General features: G+C 53.8%; 1 protein-coding gene across 1 annotated transcript; it reads right to left on the bottom strand.

Moving 5' to 3' along the window:
- Positions 1-966: 966 nt before the first annotated feature.
- Positions 967-7,976, bottom strand: LOC147914727 (keratin, type II microfibrillar, component 7C). The gene is made up of 9 exons (XM_087442005.1): positions 7,593-7,976; positions 5,545-5,753; positions 4,482-4,542; positions 4,260-4,355; positions 3,520-3,684; positions 3,129-3,254; positions 2,668-2,888; positions 1,940-1,971; positions 967-1,456 (listed from the first exon to the last, which is right to left on the bottom strand). The coding sequence occupies exons 1-9, from the start codon at positions 7,974-7,976 to the stop codon at positions 1,275-1,277; spliced, it is 1,476 nt and encodes a 491-aa protein (XP_087298131.1). The 3' UTR covers positions 967-1,274.
- Positions 7,977-21,525: the final 13,549 nt, after the last annotated feature.

The following is a 21,525-nucleotide window of genomic DNA, read 5'->3' as shown; positions in this document are numbered from 1 at the left end:
TTCAGTTTTGGGCCCCCCAGGACAGTGTGGAGAGACGGTGGGAAAGTTCAGGACCAAGACTAGGCCTGGGGTAGGCCTGGGGCAAAGGGCAGAAAGAAGAGGGCCAGTGAGGTGGAAGTGGACTGCATAGGAGGTGGGCTGGGCCCGAGGAGGCTATTCCAGGCCTGGCTCTTCCAGAATGGGGTCAGGGGCTTCTCAAGGTCTTCCTCCCAAGAGCTCCCAGGTTCTTCCTGAACAGAGGACAGGAGAGATCAGGCCATGCAGGGAGCAGAGGAGCCATCTTGGCCTTGGGATTGAAGCTCTGAGGTGTGTGGGGATGAGGGCAGTGAGTGGGGGAGTCGAGAAAGTGAGAAGATGGTATCCTCTTACCAGCCACAGGGCTTTTGAGGAGTCTGTCCCAGGCGTGAAAGAGGTGCATGTATGGGGGAGACGGATGGGCAAGGGGTGGGTGTCAAGGGCCCCTGTCTGATGGGCAGCGGTGGTGATGGTGGGCAGAGTCCAGGAGGACACAGGGTGGCCACCTGAAGTGGCTGCTGGTACTTGTGGTGGTTTCTGCTCTGCTGCATGTGTGTGGCGGGGGGTAGAGTGAAGTTGTGCCAAGAAAGTAGGATGTGTGTGGGAGGAAGGAGGCTAAAACCACCCCCCCCCCAACACACACACAGATCCTTCCAGCAGATCCCATGGCCTCCTCTGGTTCCCACTAGAATTAGTCGGAGGAACAAGCCCCAAACCACCCAGACTGACAGGGGTGACTTAGGTGGAAGGTGCTGTGAGCAGGGTCAGCAGTGCCTGGGTGGGGGAGGATGGTACTATTTGGGGACAGGCCCTGCACACGTCCAGGTTGAGGACAGGCCAGAACGACCCCCATCCTCAGGCCATCTCGCTGGGCTGGGGTCCTCACCACTTGGTGGACATGGGCTCATTCCGAGAAAGCCAGACATCACAGCACAGAAAGTGGATCCCCCAGTTTATTGGACAAATGAGAGGCCAGAGAGGCAGGGGAGCAGCCAGCCACGCTCCTCCAGGGAGAGAGAGCCCCTCTCCCTGGGAGGGGCCAGAAGCCAAGACAGCGGGAGGGAGGGATCCATTCCCAGGCCGCGGCCCCGTCCAGTAGGATGCGGTGAGCAGAGGAGCAGCTGTTGGGAATGAGCCGCGTGGTGTATTCTCAGAACACGGGGGAAAGGCCACCGAGGCGCTGTTGTTCTCAGCTGGGGGTGGGGCAGTGACACATCTGGCGGAGAGAAGGGGCTTCTCTGGCTCTCTCTTGGGGCCACCTAACACCTCCCCAGGCCACAGGAACCGGTGGTGGTGTTGAGCTGGCTGCAGGGGGCGCACAGGCCGGTGCTCACCACCAGGTTCCCGCCACAGGGGGCGCTGCAGACGCTGCCCGCCACCGGCCGGGAGCCGGACACGCAGAGGTCCCCGCAGATGATCCCGCCCTGGGAGCTGCTGACGCCTGCGGGAACAAGGGCAGGGTAGGGAGGCCTGGCTGTTGGCTGCCTCATTTGACTGCCTTCTTTTGGATTCTCTGATCTGTCCAGCCCTCCAGGGAAGGACACTAAAGTCCTCCAGTTCTAGTTCTGAAGGCTTGGAAGGAACCTTAGCCTGGGAGCCCAGGAGCCCTGGGTTCTGGCCCTAGGTCTGCTTTGTGACCTTGGGCAAGTCCCCTCCTCTCTCTGGGCCTCGGCCTCCTCGCCTATACAAGTTGGGGATCGTACTGACATCTTAGAGGTTCCTTCCTGTGGTGACGTATATTCTTTCCCCTCCCAACCCCATTCATGCTGTGAGGTTCTTCCTGCAAGCTAACCTTAGTCTCTCCTGCTGCATGACCAACCTACTCCCATTTACTGGGGGAATTATTGGAAACACTATACACTCACAGCCAGGAAATTCATGTTGCCCAACCTAAAATTTTTTTTTCAGGGCTCAAGATACTTACAGACATTCACAGCTCCAACACCTTCACAGAGCCTGAGTGGGGAAATGGTGAGAAAGGGGAAGAGAAAAGAGGTCAGAGGGAGATCCTCAAATTTCCCCTCTGTGCTGGAATGGGTCATCTCAGGGCTATTTCTGGCCTATATTTATGCCCTTATGTAACTTTTAAAAAGTGCCTTTCTGGCAGTTGCAGCCATGCCAGGCCATGATATTTGGCAAGCAGAGTCTGGGCTGGACTTCAGCTCTCACTTGTCCCTCAGCTGGCTGCCTCTGTGCAGTGCACACCCTGAACAACCATATCTGGCATACCAGGATGGGCTCAGCTTTAGGAAGGGGAAGATTCTCTTGGGTAGTCACATGAGGCCAGGGTCAGAGTTTGGCCAGCAACTCCACCCTAGGACAGGATGACCTCCTAGAAACCAGGCAGGGAGTGGATCTTGGAAGAGTTGAGGGTGCAATAACTTGAGGATGTTCTAAATGGAGAGGCAGGGTGCCTAAGTTCTAGTCCCAGCCGGGCCCTGGGCTCTCTGGTGCTCTAGACATCACGGTGGCACTGGCCTTTGTGTTTTCTCTGTCTGCCATGCCCAAGTTCCAGTCCTTCGAGATCCAGGATTCAAAGACCTCACAGAGTAGCTTGGACTAGTTCTTGGGACTGAGACTGGAATATGCAGGAATCAAAGGGGGGCGGATCTATGCAAGTGGGATTCTTGGGGCAACTGGGTCGGGCCCCACCTCTGCTCCTCGCCCTCCAGCAGGCGCCTGTAGGTGGCGATCTCGATGTCCAGGCCCAGCTTGGAGTTCAGCACCTCCTGGTACTCCCTCAGCAGGCAGGCCATGTCCTGCTTGGCCTTCTGCAGGGCGCCCTCCAGCCCGGCCAGCTTGCTGCGGGCGTCACTGAGGGCCGCCTCGCCCTGCTGCTCGGCCTCGGCCACGGCGGCCTCCAGCTTGGAGTTCTGGGGACCCAGAAAAGAACGAGGTGGGTCATGGTCCCTGGGTCTCTCTGTCCATTTCCTGCACATGTCCAGTCCTCCTGCCCAGCTGGGGACACCCAGGAACAGGCCTCTCGCCCTCATCACCGGGGTCTCCCTGAGCGACCACAAGCAGGGACTCTAGTCATGCACACGGGCTGGAGGATGAGTGCTGAGATCCACACTGGGCTCACACACCCTGGGTGGGCCCCAAACAACCATTACCTGGCACTTGGCATTCTCGATCTCGGCGGTCAGCCTCTGGATCAGGCGGTTCAGCTCGTTGATCTCCTCCTTGGTGCGGCGCAGGGTCTCCCCGTGCTGGACCACCGTGGCCTTTATCTCCTCGCACTGGGGGGAAGCAGAGAAGCTCCTGAGGCTCAGGATGGGACATCCCGCCCATCAGGACACCACAGATGATAGTGCAGGTTGTACAGTGCTCAGCGTTTACAACCACACATGGCAGCCCTGCCCAGCCACCCCAACCTGAGAGCTCTCTGCCCTTCTCTTACCATCCCTAAAGATCAGAATCCCCTGACAAAAGAAGCCTTGCTAATATATACCTTGCATCCCTCCCACTGCCATGTCTAGGAGGCAGGTGTCCTGTGCCACTCACCTTGGTGCAGTACCAGCTCTCAGCCTCGGCCCGGCTGCGGCTGGCCATGTCGTCATACTGAGCCTTGATCTCAGCCACAATGCTGTCCAGGTTCAGGTCCCGGCTGTTGTCCATCTTGACGATGACCGAGGTGTCCGAGATGTTGGCTTGGAGAACATGGATCTCCTGAGGGGATGGGGTTGGGGAAGAGACAGAACAACCAAGTTACCTGGGCTTTTCCTCACCCGCCTGATGCTGATGCCTATAATCTGTTTGGCCTGTCTGGAGCCAACGTCTCACGCTTGGAGCAGAAGAGCCTCTGATGAAATTACATAACTTTCTGTACAGATAAGAAATCCCTTTTAGAGGAAAATAGCACTACTTCTCAAATGCTGGCTTCTGGGATGATTCAGGCCCATGTGAACCTGGCTTGCTTCCCTCCAGCCAGCATGCTGCCACCCATCCTAGGGGCCCAGGCCCTGTGTCGTGCTGTTTCCCATTCTCCCGGACCGAGCATGTAAAGGAAGGCTATTGGTGGCCGGAGAAAACGGGTTTTACACGGCGCGGTCATCCTTGAGACCGCACTCTCCTGCCCCCTACTAATCCTGTCCGTTTTTGGTTCTCCATTCCTCTGCCTCCTTTCCTCCCCACCCTTGATCCCCTCTAGCCCTCCAGCCGTGGCCTGTGTTCTCACGTCAGTAGGCCTTTGGGGGGCTGGGCAAGGGGTCGGGGATGCCCGCCACGGCTGAGAGCCCCCTCACCTCCTCATAGAGTCGCCGCAGGAAGTCGACCTCCTGGGTCAGCGCCTCTGCGTTGGCCTCCAGATCCGACTTGCGGAGGTAGGCGCAGTCCATGTCCTGTGGGGGGTTCAGGGGTCGTGAGGCCAGCTCCCCTCGGGGCGCTGAGGGCCTGGCCACCCTGCGGCAGGGCAGAGAGGATGGGGTTGCCGGGGACTCAGGGCGGGACCTGGCTCAGTCACTCACCTTCTTTAGAGCCACAAACTCGTTCTCCGCTGTGGTCCGAAGTGTGACTTCCTCTTCATATCTGAGTAGGGCACGAGAACAGGATGGTCTGAGCAGCTCTCGACTTGGCCATGAAGCACACATGCAAACAAGCCTAGTTCCTAGTCCTTCCCCTGCTTGCCCCCTGCCTCTAAGAAACGGGGTGGGACCATGAAGAAATCAGGCTGCGGGTCCAAGCCTACTGTGACACACTGGAGAGCTGAAGCCCCCACTCTCTCATCAGCTCAGCTTTTCAGGGGGGCAGGAGGGCAGGGTCTGGAAGCTGTGTGTGCGTGGTTGGGGTGTGGGCAGTGGCTGTGTTTCTCACCCAGGTCTCCATTTTCCTTTCTGCTGACCCCTCCCCTTGGCCCTGGCTTTGGTACAGCTAGTGGGACCCCTGTCTGTCATTCCCCTCCTGGGCACAGCCAAGAGGAGGCCAGTCTGTCCCTCCCTCCTGCTCTGTGGCTGAGAGCACTCCTGAAGGAAGCTGACCCCTCGGAACCAGAGTCCGTTAAAGGACCCAGCGTGCACCCTCCCGTCACGTGTCACACTTTGTAACTGAAGGTCTATGCCTGTGACAGTGCCACGCCAGCCTCCCAGCGGCCTAGAAGCCCCACAAGGGCAGGGACTATGTCCACCGCTTGCCCCTGGATCACTAGCATCCAGCCCTGTGTCTGGTGGGCAGCTGGTAGCTGCCCAGAAAGTGTCAGTTGAGAAAGGAGTAAATTTCAGAAGAATGTCCAGGGCTTTGAGGGCTAGACCCAGGGACCAGAGAATACGAATTTTTCTGGGGGCCTAAGAGAAGGGTCTAGTGGATGGAGAAAGGGAGAGAACAGCATTTCCTTGACCTGCTGGTGGCAAGACAAGCTGAGCTCCATCCCCCAGGGGCCGGCATGCACCCACAGACCCGGGTGCCTGGAGGAGGGGCAGAGAGTGCAGATTCCCTCTTATCCCCAGGCAGAGACCTGGCCACAGAGCCGGACACTCCCCTGTGCCGGGAGCTGCCTTCAAGCCCTCTCCCAGGCCAGCCCCTTCCTGTGCTCACCGCTTCTTGTAGCCCTCCAGCACCTCCTGCACGTGGTTGAGCTCCGAGGCCAGCCTCCCGCTGTCGGCCTCCACACACTCGGCCTCCCGCCGCAGCGTCTCGAGGTAGCCACTGAACAGCAGCTCCAGGTTGCTGTCGCAGCACTTGCGGTTCTGGTAGAACTGCAGCTTGGTCTCCAGCAGCTTGTTCTGCTGCTCCAGGAAGCGCACCTGCCCCCCAGAGGCAGAGCCTGAGAATCCCTTCTTGCAGGATCAGAGGGCAAGAGGGGTTCCCAGCTCAGGACTGGCCGGCCCCCTACTGTCTGACCAAGTCCTTCCTGGCAGGGCGTATGTCATCTCTCTCAAAACCACACGGGGGCTTAATCAGCTCACCACCTGGAAGTCCTTCCTGAGAGCTAACTTCAGTCTCTTCTAAGGTGATTTACCTGGTGTTATGGAAAGCGCTAAACCATGTTGAGCCCAGACTCTGCCACTGCTTATTAATAATAATGTGTCCTTGGGCACAGCACTTAAATCCTCTGCAGAGTGCTCGCCTGGCTGTGAGGGTTTAACGGGCCCTGGTACGGAAGGGCTCCTGCACGCTGATCAGCTACGAGACTGTCAGGTGTGACTGTCAGAGCGCAAATGAACAGGTTGACCTTTTAGAAAGGCAGACTGTAAAAGCTGAAAAATAAAGTACGTGCCAATTATTGAAACCCTGCAACAACAATGCCATTAGAATAATAGTCACCTGGGGTATTAGCGCAGGGTGTTCTGTGCTCCGACCCCTTCATCTCACAGAGGAGGAATTGAAGGCCCAGGGAGGTTCCTGACTGCCTGAGGTCTCACAAGGGCGGAGGAAGAACTCAGACTCTGATCTTCTGCCCTGCAGGGGCTGCTTCTTTTACTGTAGTGATTATAGACTAGTGCGCCCAAGGAAGTTCACATCTACCTTCCTGCCACGAGCTTGGCCCACCTGCCCACTGAGGTCTTTTTGTCTAATAACTTTTCCACATCCCTGGTAAGTCCTTTCTTATGCTATCCTTGGTCTCTCATGCTGTTAGGAGTTCCAGAGTGTTTTGCTCCTTCCTGGTGGGTATCTCTCTAGTGTGGCTTCTCCTGAGGTTGGCTCTGGAGTGCTCTCCCGGCCTCGGAACTGCTTCCTAGTGGGAGCCTTCTCCCCCTGACTTCTCGAACCACCACCACATGGTGGTTGCCTGGATTTGGTGGAGAAGACGGCTGCAGACTCAAGCTGAACACTGACATCTGCAGATGGGTTCAACTGCATCTCGCCCGCATACTGCCTGCCTCCCCGTAAGACCCAGGAGAGTGAGGACGGTGTCTATTGCCCACTCCTGGATCCCGAGTCCCGGGCACAGTGGCTTAAACAAACCACTCTGGCCCCTGCTCAGCAGCCAAGTAACCACGTGGTATAGAAACTGCTCTGTGCGATCCGCGAGATTCCCTCCAGGCCGTCTTCCAGGATCACAGTCACTAGCTCTGCCTTTGACATAGGGAGCACCTCCTTGCCATCATTTGGCTTTAAATGCTTTGAACAGCCACACAGCAGCCCTTTGCTCACAAGGAGATGTAATCTCTCGGCACTAAAGGTTCTGCCCCTAGTTCTGCTTGTGTGTTTTCAGTTTGTCTCCCCCATCAGACTGGCAGCTTCTGATCCTATTCTTGTCTTTCTGTGTCCTAGAGGTATGACTGCCTCTCCCTTTGGACTGGGAGCTTCTTTGGGCAAGTGCCCACCTTTGGCTCCACTCTCTGTGCCCAGCCTAAGTCCTGAGCATGGGTTGAGTTCAGGAAGGGTGTGATCAAAGACATCCCCTTTGTCCGTGGGGACCCTGCCTGTCTGGACAGAGGTCGTGTATAATAACAGTGCTATCAGATCAGGAGCCCCTGCCCTATACACATGTCTCTGTCTGTCTGTGCCCTGGGTGTGTGTCCATCTCCTCCATCAGACTGGGAACTCACCTGGACCCCACCCCTCCTTCCCCTGACTACCCCTTCAGTGCCTAGCGCAGGAACTGAAGGCTCAGGAAAGGCGTGATCAAGGACACCCACCTTGTCAATGAAGGCAGCGAACCTGTTGTTGAGGCTCTTGATCTGCTCTTTCTCCTCGTGCTTCACGCACTGCGCGTTGGGGTCGATCTCCAGGTTGAGGGGCGCCAGGAGGCTCTCGTTGACCGACACGGTGGTGATGCAGGGCGCGCTGGGGCCGCAGATGCCGCCGGAGCGGTATCCGAAGCTGAGGCCGCAGGAGCCGGCGCGGAAGCCCCCGCAGAGGCTGCGGCTGCCGAAGCCCCCGGAGAGGCCGCGGTAGCAGGAGACACCGCGGTAGGGGGCGGCCGTGATGCAGCAGCGGCCGGGCCGGGGCCCGCAGGCCGACGCGCAGCTGAAAGTCCTGGGGCTGAATCCACAGCCCACGGAGCTGAAGCCACAGGTCATGATGGAGGAAGGGAGGTGTCTGAATGGTGGAGAAGCTGGCAGAGGATGGAGCCCAAACCCTGTGCTCCCTGGGCTGTGGCCGGCCCTTTTATGCACCAGGGGCAGCTGGCGTTAAAAGGGGCAGCAGAGAGACAATAGCTGCCCGCATTTTATTGGCTTGGCATCACCCCGGCCTCCTAAGAGCCAACACAATTGCCTCTTCAGTGTCGCTGTGTCAACAGTCCTTGGCCACAGGCCTGTTTCATCTTCAAAGCCCTTTACAAGCTTCCTCCCTGCCTCTCCCCCTCCCATTGCTGCTGGAAGTGGGGAAGGGCAAAGGGCTTCTAGAAGCATCAGTTGGACTCCATGCTCTGAGTGCAGGCAATGGGTGCAGCGACCTGGGGTAGAGCCTGCCCCCCAAATCCCAGGGGCACACCTGAGCTATGTGCCCTGGACCTATGACCTGGCCTCGGGGTGGAGTGGCTGGCTTGTCCCAAGGAGGCGGCTGTGTCCCAAACAGCCTCTTGTTCTAGGCGTCTTTGCCTTCCTCTGTGTTTCTAGAGCATGTCCCTTTCTTCGTTGTCAATATCAGCCTCTCCTTACCTGTTCCTACCCAGATCCTAGTCAGGGATGGGGTAGGGGTAGAGACTAGGAGGGAGCACGGTCCATAGAAATACCGAAGCCATGGGACACCAACAGGGACATGGGAGAAACTGAATCGGAGAGCTCAGGAGAGAATCAGGGTTGTTCTTCAGAGTTCTGGGCATCATTGCTTGTGGAATAGGGGGCAGGAGTGGGAGGGTGGAGTACCCCAGAGCTCCAGGGATTAATCAGGGAGGGGGTTTTAAGGAGGCCTGGGGTGTGGTGGGGATAGGGTTGGGAGGAGACGAGACAGGAGTCTAGCTCTGATTTGGAGACTAGACTGTGGAATCACTCATTCTCTCCTTCATTCAGTAAATGCTTATTGAGTGGCAACTCTGCACTAGACACTTGCTAGGTTCTGGAAATCCAGCAGAGACCCCAGGTGTTTGGAGGTAGGAGAGGGTGCACATGGGGGAGCCAACATTTGGCCAGTGGGGAAGGGGAGAAGCCGCAGGTGGAGGGAAGGCCCAGTGATGTCCAGGCTGAGTTGGGGTCTGATGTGGGGGTGTGGGAGTTTTTTGGGTTCCCAGCAGAGTCGCTGGACAATGAGTATTGGTGTGTACACCAGGAGGGATGAAAGGTGCTGGAGTTGAGGGGAGCTCACCAAGGTCCTGAAGTGGCGTCGCTTCTTCCCCTCGGAGGACCCACAGGGTGAGAGGAGGTAGGGGCTCATGTGGCTGTCCCCAAAGCCAAGCTCCCTTAATTTGCCCTCTCATCACTTTGGACTAGGGCACGAGGTGGCTTTGATGGGTGGACAGTGGGACCGAGCCAGGAGGCTCCCCTAACCCAAGCATTGGAGCCCATAAACTCTTCCAAGCGCATGTCTCTTGACTGCCTTTGTACCTGAGGATGACTCCTCTGATAGACCTGTTTCCTGACCAGCCACAACCAAATGCTGCCAGTCTGGGCTAAAATTAGCCTTCCATGCATCCTCCCAGGGCCTCACCTTTTGCCCTCGCTGCTCCCTCTCAGGCTGAGTGGGCCAGTTATATCCCAGAGGGAGGAGAGGGCCCATCTTTTCTGGGAGGGCAGGTGATGGTGCTGTGGAAATCTGTCAGGGGGCTGAGCAATGTCTATATGGATCCTAAAAAATCCTTAGACTCTTGTGTCCGGGGTGGGAACTCTGGGGGTGTGGGCTCTGGGATAGGGGCTTCTGGTGTGCGAGACACAAGGAGGCAAGGCCTCGGGGCCTGGGGGTGGCTGATTCCAGCTGAACTGCTGGTGAGATTTTGGGCCACGTCCGTGGGAAACATGGCTAGTCAGTACTTTCACACTAAGCCTTTGCTGGGTCAAACATCTGCCAGACATCCAAGAAAGAACCAGACTGTTCTCTCCTCTCATCTCAGCTGGACCTGATGGGCACCTGGAAGGTTCTCAATGACGTCCAATGATTATGTGAGATTTATTTCTTGATAAAATGCTGACGGATGCAAGGTGGCGAATCTTCCATGAAGCGTTTTCCTGTCACCATGCTGGTAATTGCAGCTCCGTCCTCTGACCCTGCTCATCTGTCTCAACCCAGCGGGCTCTGGATCTAGCTGGACTCTTCACTAGGTGTCTCAGTGTAGACGCACCCACCTCCTTGGGTTGGGGGAGCCGGGAGTGTGTCCAGGATCCTGTCCTGATTGGAGATGATGGTGGAGTGGACTCTGGAGATGAAAACACCTGGTTTGAAGCCCAGCATTGCCACGTACCAGCATACCAGGACAAGTCACGTTTGCCCAGTTTCCTTCCCTGTAGATTCTGAATGCGACCTGTACCTTGCTGTGCCTGGGCTGGGAGGTGCTATCCTTGCATGAGCAGAATCAGCCCAGTGGCTTTACAAGGCGATTGTGGCCACCTCAGGGAGTCTTACTCAGAGCACGTGTTTGTAAATGGCCCAGAACATAGGGAATTGCAGACCTGGGGAATCACTTGAAACAGACTTACACAGAAGGAAGCCGACAAAGGGCCGCAGCAGCCGACAGGCTGCTTCCCTCCACGCGGGCTCCAGGCTGGATGGGTTCCTGCCTGGACCAAGTGCTATAAAGGCTCTGGCTGAGCCCCAGGCTGGCTCAGTCGCCAAGGCCTTGACCTGGGCTGGCCCTGTGCCCAGCTGGCCTAGGTGGGTCTGGGGCTGACTCGTCCCTGCTGCCCGCAATGACCGCTTGTCCTGTCGCGTGGTCCTCTGATTCCTGCCTATCCCCTTGGGATTGCGACCACCACCTAGCCTCATTCATTGCTGTGTGGTTTTCGGGCGGCCACCTGCCTGTCTGCCTGGCTTCTGACCCACCGATGCTCTGACTTTTGTCGTTTCTTCTTGCTTTAATATCCATGGGCCTTCTAATTTTTTGTCCCCCCTTAGTATATTTTTGGTAAACAACTCTACGATGAACATTCATAAGTACATCTTCATGCACATCTCATTAATTTCTTTAAGGTACATTCCTAGAGGTGGAATTGCTGGGTCCAAGGGGACCGTCCTGGTCCCAGAGGTGCCTGTCTGTTGCCTGTCTGGCTGCAGAAGTGGTATTTTGGGGGAGCGTGCTGCAGTGAAGTAGTAGGATTTGGGAGTCAGGAAATGTGGATGCAAATCCCTCTTCTGACTCTTCCGAGCTGTGTGACAAGTTAGCTCGTCTCTGTGCGCCTCATTTCTGTAAAATGAAGGAGAGTCTCGGCCCTGGGGCCTCTGGGAAGATGAAGAAGATGCAGGGAGGTGGTGCATGTGGAAGACACTGAAGACTGAGTGTGCGTGCGCTCCTGCCCAGGACAGGGCCCCTGGGCCTTCCCTGTCTTGTTCTCCAACCTGGCTGCCTCCAGTTTTGCCTTCTGGCCTTGAACTCACAACACACCCAGGCCCATGGGCTGGAGCTGGTGAGACGCGGCACCTTCACATACTCCACACCTTCTTATTAAACAAGTACTGTGCACTGAAGGGGACGAGGAGGAATTTAGCACTCGTCCCTGTCCTCAAGGAGCTGACTGTGTAGTCGGGAAGATTTGTAAATAGGCACAAGTTAGATGGACAGAAGATGCAGTGGATTCCCAAGGCAGTTCATGACTGATCATCGGTTGACTGACAGAGTATGTCTCGGCTCAGGGGCTCGGCAGGAGCTCACCGTGAGCTGGTGCAACCAGGGAGCCTTTGTGTGAAAGGTCAACTTGAGCTAGGCTTTGAAGGATGGGAAGGTCTGGGAAGGTCGGAAGAACGGAGGCCACGCCCAGTGGAGAATGGCAGAAAAACACAGGACTATTCAAAGGGAAGTGGACGCGCACTGGTGGAGCTTAGAGGGTGTCGTACCTAAAGGATGAGCTTGGGCACATTCCAGTGAAGACAGGAGCAAGATGAGGACACTTAACATGCTTAGCACCCTGGAACTCCTGGCCAAGAAAAGAAATATGTGTGAGATCAGAAGAGAGAGAACTGATGTTATTTGTAGACAATGGGATAAGCTACATACAAAACCCAACAAAATCAATGAATAAACTGTAGAAATAATAGGATGAGTGTTGCTGCTTAGTTACAAGGTCAACTTAAAAAAAATCAAAAGCGGTTTTCTATATCAGTGACAACCAATTAGAAAGTAAATAGAAAAATAAAGATGGCATTCCTCAGAGTGATAAAAACAATGATGTAAAATAACAACAAAGTATTCACAAGATCTTTATGGAGAACAATGTAGGACTCTATTACGAAAAACACACAAGAAAATCTGATTCAGTGGAATGATATCATATTCAGGAATAATTTGACCTAATATTCTAAAGGTATGAATTCCCTCTAAATTAATTTATAAGTACAATGCAAACCCAATAAAAATTCCAGCTGGATTTCTTTCTTTCTTTTTTTTTTCTTTGAGGAAGTTTGGTCCTGAGCTAACATCTGTTGCCAATCTTCTTCTTTTTTCTTTTTTCTCCCCAAAGCCCCAGTACATAGTTGTATATCCTAGTTGTAAGTCCTTCTAGTTCTTCTACGTGGGACATGGCCTCAGCATGGCTTGATGAGCAGTGTGTAGGTCCGCGCCTAGGATATGAACTGGTGAACCCTGGGCCCAAAGCGGAGTGTGCAAACTTAACCACTGTGCCACCGGGCTGGCCCCTGGATTTCTTTTGTTGGACTTGATAAAATCAGTGTAAAATTTATACGAAAGAATAAAGTCCATTTGTGGTAAATTCGGTTATGAAAAAGGAAAGCAAAGAGATTGTCTGAGGATTAGAGAGCCACAGTCACAAGAAAGTATAGCATGTGTGCAGGGACAGGTAAGTGGGTCACTGAAACAGAAGAGAGAGCTCGAAACAGGCCCCTTAATATAAGGTAAACTTGGTATTTGACAAAGGAGACAACAAGCAAAGGGCCATTTATTCGGTTGGTGAGATTGGCAAAAACAGACTCGTAGTATGGAAAACGAGGAGCTGGAGTCTGGTTTATACCGCACACCATGGGAGGCCTCAGATGAAAGGAAGGCCTGGACCTGAAAGATAAAACTAGGAAGCAAAGAGAAGAATAGTTCAGAGAATATCCTTGTGCTTGAGGGGCGGGAAAAGACTTCTTAAACCAACCTTAAAAATCAAAACCGCAAGGTAAAAAATTGATTGACATGACCACATCAGAATTAAGAATTCCAGTTCAATGAAAGACTATATAGAAAAAATTAGCAGACAGCTGATAGCCTGGGAAAAGCTTAATATCTGCACTATGTAAGGAACTCCTACAGAGCAACAAGTGAAAGACAGGAAACCCAGTGGAAAGCTGGCCAAAGTCTGCACAGACAGCTCCCGAAAGGGAAAGACCCACCTGCTAAAAGTGCGTGAAGAGAGGCTGACTCTCGCCAGTCCTGAGAAAGATGCAGATGGGAGCAAGGACGTGTCTTTCTACCGTCCTGATGGCAAGGATTAGAAAGATGGGTGCTACGAACTACAGGGGGAGGTGGGAGGATGGGAGCCTTCGCGCACGGGGGTGGGAGTGTGGGCTGGTGCAGGCGTTCTGAAAAGCACTGTAGCGTTGTGCAGTGAATTTAGGCCTGAGTAAACCCTACGGCACAGCAACCCCACTCCAGAGAGAAGCGCAGCCCGGCATCTGAGAGCAGTTCTCATTAAGGACAAGACAACTCATCGTGGCATTATTTGTAGCAGAAGGAAGCTGGAGGCAACCTAGATGACCGGAGATTGGACAGAGATCAGTAAAAGATGATCAATGCATATTATGGAACAGAATGCAGAGGTTAGAGGCAACAAAGTTAATGTGCTTACAAGCAACAGAGCGTCAAGTTAAAAAAATGTCAAAACTATACCATGAATGTGAATAAACCATACACACTGTGAAAGCACTGCTACTTACTGTACAGTGATGAGGACGTATGTGGGGCAACATCACATGCATTATAGCAGGTGCCTTGGGGAGGAGAGTGGGGAGGGATGAGAAATGACCGGGACAGAGGAATAAAACAGAGAGGGGGCCTCTGGGGGCAGATGGGACACTGTGCCAAGAACTGCGGTGCGGTGGATCAACTCTCTGCAGGAGAAAAATCGAAAATAAAATAAAGGCAGTGGGAGGAATCTATGAGATGAGCTAGAGGGCTTCACTGGGGCAGCCTGAGGACTGGGCTGAGGAGCCCTAGGGTGTCTTCGGCTGAGCCTTCAGTGCCTGGGGAAATGTGTCTCAGAAGCAGATTTTTAGGGAGCTAAAGCTGTCAAGGCACTGTTTGGACCAGAGGAGGGAACACTGTATGCAAGATCTGTTAGGAACTTCACACATGGTGGCTGCAGGCTGCCCAGGGAGGGTGCACCACTGGGTGCTGAGCACTCGGAGGGAAGCCACTGGGCAGTCAAAAATCCAGGCAGGGAAGGGGCCGGCCCAATGGTGTAGTGGTTAAGTGTGTGCGCTCCGCTGCGGTGGCCTGGGATTCGCAGGTTCGGATCCCAGGCGTGCACCAACACACCACTTGTCAAGCTATGCTGTGGCGGCATCCCATATAAAGTAGAGGAAGACGGGCACAGATGTTAGCCCGGGGCCGATCTTCCTTAGCAAAAAGAGGAGGATTGGCAACAGATGTTAGCTCAGGGCTGGTCTTCCTCACACACACACACCCACACACACACACATACGTGCGCGCACACACACACAAATCCAGGCAGGGAAGAGCCAAGCCACACTTTGTGTCTATCAAGCTGGGAAGTCTTCCTGGAGGAAAAGGGCTTTTCAGGATGAGGATATTGGGTGCCTTCTGCAGCCGGGATAGGGTGCCCTGGTGCCCTCTAGTGGGAACAACGTGGCAGTCCTGGCAGTCTAGGAGCATCTTTTCGAAGACACCTCTGCAGCAGAGGTGACTCACGCGGCCTCATGGGCTTCAGAGCTGCAGAGCTCAGGGTTTTGGTCTGTGAAATGGGTTGCACTGCACGCGGGTGTGATTCAGCTGGATGAGCTCCTGGAAAAAGACAGGAAAGGGGTAATTAGAAGTGTTTCTGGGCCAAGTTTTCTGCCTGTTTGTCTCCTGAAATTTCTCCTCTCTGGCAAGTCTTCTGAGCTGTAGGAGTTGGGGAATCTGGAGGGCGCCATGTCCCACCGCACCCTGCAGTGGGCTAGCTGCCTCCCTTTCTCAAGGGCCAGGTTGGGCAGCCCTGGAAGTGGCCCTTAAGTAGAGCCCCAAGCCGATTCCCCTGTCATGTCAGCCCACTGGGGGTCCTCCACCTCTCTGGGCACCCCACGGCATCAGCCATGTCCCCCAGCAGCCTCGCTCAGCGCCTGTGGGCACAGCTGCCTCACATGTCCCCTCCACCATTCCCCCACCCCAAGACAGACACAACCCCCTCTCTTCTTCAGGACTCCTCACAGGGCTGGGTGTCAGGGCCCCAGGCACCCTTGATGCCCGCTGGGTGCTATCTTGGCCAGCAGTATCCCTCCGGAAGCTGTGAGGGGCCTCCGACTGGTCACTCTTCCTCCTGTGTGGTCTGAGCAGCAGAGAGCAAGGGTGGCCGTCACTCTGGACACCGTGTGTCTTTGAGTGCTGCCTGAGGGTGCGGGAGCTCCTTGAGACAGAAAACTGAGCTGCCTCGCCGAGCCCTGCCCAGACGACAGATTCACGAGTAAACCAAATGCTGGTTTCAAAGCTGCTATGTTTCCGGCGGTTTATTACACAGCCACAGTTACTGGAACAGATGCTGTGGCTGGATTCCATAATTCGCAACCACTCTTGATTACTAGAATCGTCTTATTCCAGAATTTAAGACATTCTAAATTCATTGTAAAACCTCCGTTTTAAGTTCTGATCAAACCCTTCCTCTCTCCCCACCCCTGAACCCCTCCCCCGATGCCCAGCTAGGCTGCTGACAGCCCTAATGACAGGCTTAGCTCAGCGGGCGGGGTCTTGTCATCACACACTCCCATCTCCTTCGTTTTTGAGCTTTTCAGCCTATGTTGCATCGAGCGAGGGGTTGTCAAGCAAGGCTTTGCCTAGGTGACAGCTTGTGGGGGCGGCAGGCTTGGTGGCTGCCTCTAAAGTAAGACAGTGGCCCCACAGAGGCCGTTGGAGGACTGATTCCTGTGAGGCTCCCCAACACTGGTGCTGCCCTGCAACGTTTGGCTGCCTCTTGCCCTCTTTGCTTCTCGGCGCTGGCAGGACTGTGACCCTCCATCTCAGCTGTCCTCCCAGACCATCTCTATGGCCTGTGCCTGTGAGGGGTGGTCGCTGGGCCAACGTGTAGCTCTCTTTGAACTTGGGGGACTAACATCATTTTGTGCTCAGCTTTGGGACTTGGCTGCAGTTCTGGGACCACAGGAAGAATCCACTGGATCTCCCATTCCTCACACAACACCACAATGAACACCTTAGTTTATTGTACATTTTCCTCACAGCTTTTTAGTGGCTACTTCACCCTAGAAATCAGAAGAGCCTGTGTCTCCCTCCCCTGCCAGATGCAGGAAACTCGGAGCTGTTCCCCTGCCCCCTCCTTCTTCCCTGGTGATGTACACGATCTTCTGACAACCCCACGTCCCAGAGACCCTGCTCCTGCCTCCCCCCGCCTAGGGTGTGTCTGCGTCTCTGCCCTTCGTGTCCTGGTTCCAGCTTCTTACTCTGCGCTGGGCTGGCTGTCCTCGCCCCAGTTCCGTATGTCTCACGTAGCTTGAAAGCATCTTAGAAGCAGGGATGTAATCCACAGGCAGGAACCTTCTGCTGATCTGGAAGCGTGAGGGAAAGAGTTGTTACACTTAGTGAAATTTTAAATACTTGAAGTTTGACCCAAAACTTCTTTGTGTATAGAAATATTACTAAAGTCTATTACTGACTTTCCTGCTGCATTCAAGTGCATCGAATGTGATGTGGATTTGATTCAGTGGCTGAGGGTGCCAGGGACCACGGTGCAGCCCCTCCTTCCACAGAATGGGAAACGGCTCAGAGAGGGTAAGCGGCTGTCCTCATGCCCCATGGCCACCTCACAGCTGAGATGGGTCCAGAAACCCAAGCTCCTGGCTGTGAGGCCGGCGCTCTCTCCTTGATGTGTCATGGCCTCATTGTCACATCAGCCAGCAGAAGATCCACCGTGTTCCTTGGTGCAGCCTCACTGAGTGGGACGGTGTTTCACATCCAAATTTAACATGACCTGCACAGCGGCCCCGAGTTTCTGCTGCACACCAGAGATGGTGTGATGTGTGGAATGATTGGTACCCGCTCCCGAGGACTTCATTGTCTGTGTTATTTTTCCAGGACACATTGGCTTGAGATGCCCCAGGGACCCCAGGGGGGAAATAACAGCAGATGTGACCATTTATTGAGTGTTCAGGATGTGCACTCACCGTGCTAAGTGCATTGCACGCCTGTCTCAGTGAATTTCCTCCACAAGCTGAGGCACTGTGGGGGTGTGTCCTGACACGGGGCCTGGCGGTGGCTGTGCTGCTGAGGGAAGGGCGGTTGGCTCGCTCTTTGCCACTCCATCATCATCTTCCTTATTCCTGATGCAAAACTGTGCCTCACATGGCCAGATGGCTTTAGGCTTGGCTTCCAGGGAGGCAGAGGCCACCTTATATCAGGCGCTGAGTTGGAAAGCTTTCCACAGAGGTGTTAAAGTGACAACCATCATCCTTGCGACATGTGGGGGACGTGTTGAGTGCTTGTCACTAAGTGGGGAAGAGTGGCAACTGAAGACTCCTTGTCTCTGCCCGAATCCCTTACTCTCACGTCCTGCTTCCTCTGGACCGTCAGTCACTGTGGTGGGGGGTTCAGGAGACCGGCCCTGGGCACCAGGCAGACCCGGCTCTTCTAGTGCCCGCTGTTCGACCTTAGCCAGCCCATTTAGCTGAGCCTTACCTCTCCAGTGAGAATAACACATCTTCTGGGCACTGTTCTTAGTGCTGGTCCAGATAGTTCTAGGTCTCTCCCATTCCGGGCTTGTGGCAGGATAGCCTGTCCTTGGCCCTCGGTGCGACTGGTTCCAGCCAGTAAGCTGTGAGCGAAAGCGATGTGGCCACTTCAGGTCTAGACAAGGCATTGTCAGTGCGACGCCCTCCAGACCTTTCTGTCCCTCCGCCACAGCAATTGGAACTGTTCCAGGTGGCAGTTACTCCGTCAGTGTCCTGGAGTCAGTTTATTAAGAAGCAGAGTCCTCAGGCAACCGTGGCGGACGCGTAGAGTGAGTCAGAAGTAAAATGCTGTTGTTTTAAGCCACGGAGATTTTGGGGCTGTTCGTTGCCACCAAGTAGCCTGGACGATCCTGGCTGACGCCTTCCTACGTGAAGATGTGGGGAAGATTGAAGGGGCTAAGACATGGAAAACACTGAGTACATTCTGCCCATTGCAAACACTTGATGCGGGGTAGTGTTTTCTATTTTTCTCCAACCTGATAGTCGATGGGCATCTCAACCACAGCACATCCACAGCTGAGCCCAGGCCCCCACCCACCCAGGCCAAATCTGTGCTTCTCCCTGCTCCCTCTGCAGTGAGACTGGCACCACCTTCTTGCCTCCTGCACAAGCGGCCAACCTGAGAATCATCATCTTGGCTCCTTTCCTCTCCTCTACATCCAATAAATCAACAGCCCTTCTAATACCTAACGGTTCTTTCCATCTCCTTTTCTCCAACACTCTTTTAGCTCAGGCCAGTGCTATCTCTCATTTCATTTCATGAGATAGCTGCCAATTGGATTTTCTGCCTTTTATTTTATTCCCACAATCTGTTCTTCACCCCGCTACCTAGTTGACCTGATCATACATCCAGTCACCTTCCTCACACCCATCCATCCGTTCATTCATCACCATCCATCCCAACCCACCCACTCCTGGATGTCACCATCAGATGACAATTCTTCACTACTGACAGGACAAAGTCCAAACTCCTGGGCATGGCACACAGGTCTTCGTGTCTTGGCCCTGCCTGTGTTTCCAAACTCACTTCTCATCACTCCACAGGGAACCCGCTACGCTCCAGCCATGCTCAGCTAGCTGCTCTCCCCTGATTGGGTCATTCTCGCTCGTGCCTCCATGCCTTTGTACACACTATCCCCAGACACTGGATAAGTCATTGTTGAATGAATGGTGAGTGGATGAGGCCAGGCCAGGGATGCATGGACAGAGGAGGAAGATGGGTATTCAGTAGCCACGATGCTGCCCCTAAGTCACAGAGCATCAGCTTGCATGGCCGAGAAACCCTTGCCAGACACGTTCAGGTGCTAGGGAGGGGCTTGCAGCCAAAGGTGAATGCCAGGCAGAGCACCTGGACGGGGTGGGAGCAGGGCTCACTCCGCGGCTGTGTTCTCTGTTGACAGGAGCCTCTCCACTCCAGCCCTGGAGGTTTTCTGGCTAAAGAATCTGGCCAAGAATTGCCAACTTCCCTTCAGGAGCTGAGCATAGGAGAAGGTTCAAGCTGAGATTTTTTTGGACACCCTCATAATGTTGGTGATGTCGCTAAGAAATCCAAGCATCTTTAAGCTGGAGACAAAACAGAATGACCAAGTGGTACATCCCCCTCCTCTCTTAGGTCCTAGAATAGAAGATCCAGTATCCTACACCCACAGGCTTGCTCTGTCTATGCCAGGCGAGTGGACAGTTGCAACATTTATCAGAACCCGTGTCCCTGAATAACTGTGTGGACAGCTGTGCTACTGATCAGTTTACGAGTGAGCAAAGAATAAACTTCTATTGTATTTGAGCCATTTGGTGATGTATGGGGCAGGGTGGGGGTGCAGTGGTACTGGTCCACCTAGGTGTAGGCCAAAGGGATGTGCTTTTTTGTAGGGAATTTAAAAACAATAATAAAACTGACTAAAAATCAGTTTGTTTTTATTATCACCAAGCGTGAGCAATTCTAAACAAGGTCAGTGACAAGATACTCCCTCCCACCAGAGCACAGTGCTCCTCCTCCTCTGTCCCCCGCCCTGGTGATATATCACGGGAGCCATCACACATTTTTTCCCAGCAGTTGGCTTTCATCGCAATACAGGAATACCGGAATGCACTTAGTAATCCTGGAAGGTCTGCCTGCCCTGTACTAAGGCCCGTCTGGGGAAAGAGGTTCCCCACGCTTGTCTCTGTGCCCTGTGACCCTGGCTGTAAGATTAAGCCAGAAATTTGTAGACGGGCCAAAGCTCCCCAGGCCCAACCTGGATATAGGGGATCAAGCCAGGCTCGATGAGAGACTCCACCCAACAGGGGTGTTCTGTACGGGATGATGAACTAGCCTAACCCAGCTCTCTCTCTTTGGGAATAGACATGCGAGGCCCCCTTGGGGAATGCAGCAGGAGCCACTCCTGAGATGACACCATGCCTGGGTCACCAGAGATACTGCTGGTCCTGAACAGTGAGAGGCCTGCAGTGACTCGATGCTGCTGCTGAGATGGTGCCTAGGTGTCCATTAGCCTCCTAGGCACCCCCATCTCCTAAACTGCTGAGACACACATCCCCGTTGAATCCTAAACAAGCACAATGGATATAGGGAATTAACCAAGTCAACATGGAGTATTAACAAAGGGAGATGATTGTAAATTCCCGGATCCTTGGGATGGAACTCGTGACTTAAGGGACAGCTGACTTTATGCAGAAGAAACAGCTTTAATGTATGGGGAAAGAAGTGTCCCACTGTGAAGAAGATGTTTGAAAGGCCCATGGAGTCAAGGAAGGAAGCAGTTAAATGAGGAGAAAAGGAAAGAGGAAAAGAAGCAAAACTGGATGGAACCAACCACCTCATCAGAGGATAGAGAAGATGCTTGAGAACACAGACTGTTAAGATGTGATTATCATTGAGTGAAGAGTTTTATGAGTTGGACACCTGCCAGATGTCTGAACACAGATGCTAAGAGCAGAACATCTGTGATTTTTGGGGTCCCTCCTCAAAGATTCTGTCTCCCGGGGGGCAGAGGCAACCAGGAGACCCACGCCTTCCAGATCCAGGAAGCCCTGGTTGGTGATGTGACAGTAAACAAACCCAAGAGAAAGGGACCTTGTTCTTTGCCATTCCACAATAGCAACAATGAACATATTTGAACACATTCACCATTTACCAAGACTCTAGAAAAGTATATCTTAAAATTAAATTTCAGGAAATTATTGATACGCACATGTACTCAGAGACTCTAAGAAGGAATATAAAATGAAATTCTGATAATACTGTCACAGATAATTTTAATGAAACAAGACGGAGCTAGGCATTCAAGGAAATCAATGTTGCTAAGGAGGTATGTGAACCCAGATTTTAAAAGGCTACTTTCACAACAGTTTGAAGGTGAGTCACATAATTTTAATTCCAAAGACAACAAAGTAAGTTTGCTTTTATTTTCCCCAAGCAATGCTTGGGACCAGGAGCAGCTCAGGTGCACATGGGTAAGGAACGGGACACGGTGAGGAATAGGCCCGTTGGCTGGGGAAGAGGGGAGCGTTAACAGAGGAGAGAAGCAAAGGCAGGCATCTGGGCCTGGTTTGCTTCTCCCCTCCCCGTCAGGGTGTCACTCTTCCCCCTGGACAAGC

Source organism: Ceratotherium simum, chromosome 17 (assembly GCF_057802395.1).
Source record: "Ceratotherium simum simum isolate JZ-2026a chromosome 17, ASM5780239v1, whole genome shotgun sequence".
NCBI lineage: Eukaryota > Metazoa > Chordata > Mammalia > Perissodactyla > Rhinocerotidae > Ceratotherium > Ceratotherium simum.
This window is presented reverse-complemented; position numbering and strand designations above follow the sequence as displayed.

Excerpts from the sequence above, each read along its gene's own strand:
- LOC147914727 (XM_087442005.1), bottom strand. The coding sequence starts at position 7,976 with ATGACCTGTGGCTTCAGCTCCGTGGGCTGTGGATTCAGCCCCAGGACT. Across the intron at positions 5,754-7,592 it reads TCGCTGCCTTCATTGACAAG|GTGCGCTTCCTGGAGCAGCA; the intron begins GTGGGTGTCCTT and ends TCTGGGGGGCAG. Across the intron at positions 2,889-3,128 it reads TCGAGAATGCCAAGTGCCAG|AACTCCAAGCTGGAGGCCGC; the intron begins GTAATGGTTGTT and ends CTGGGTCCCCAG.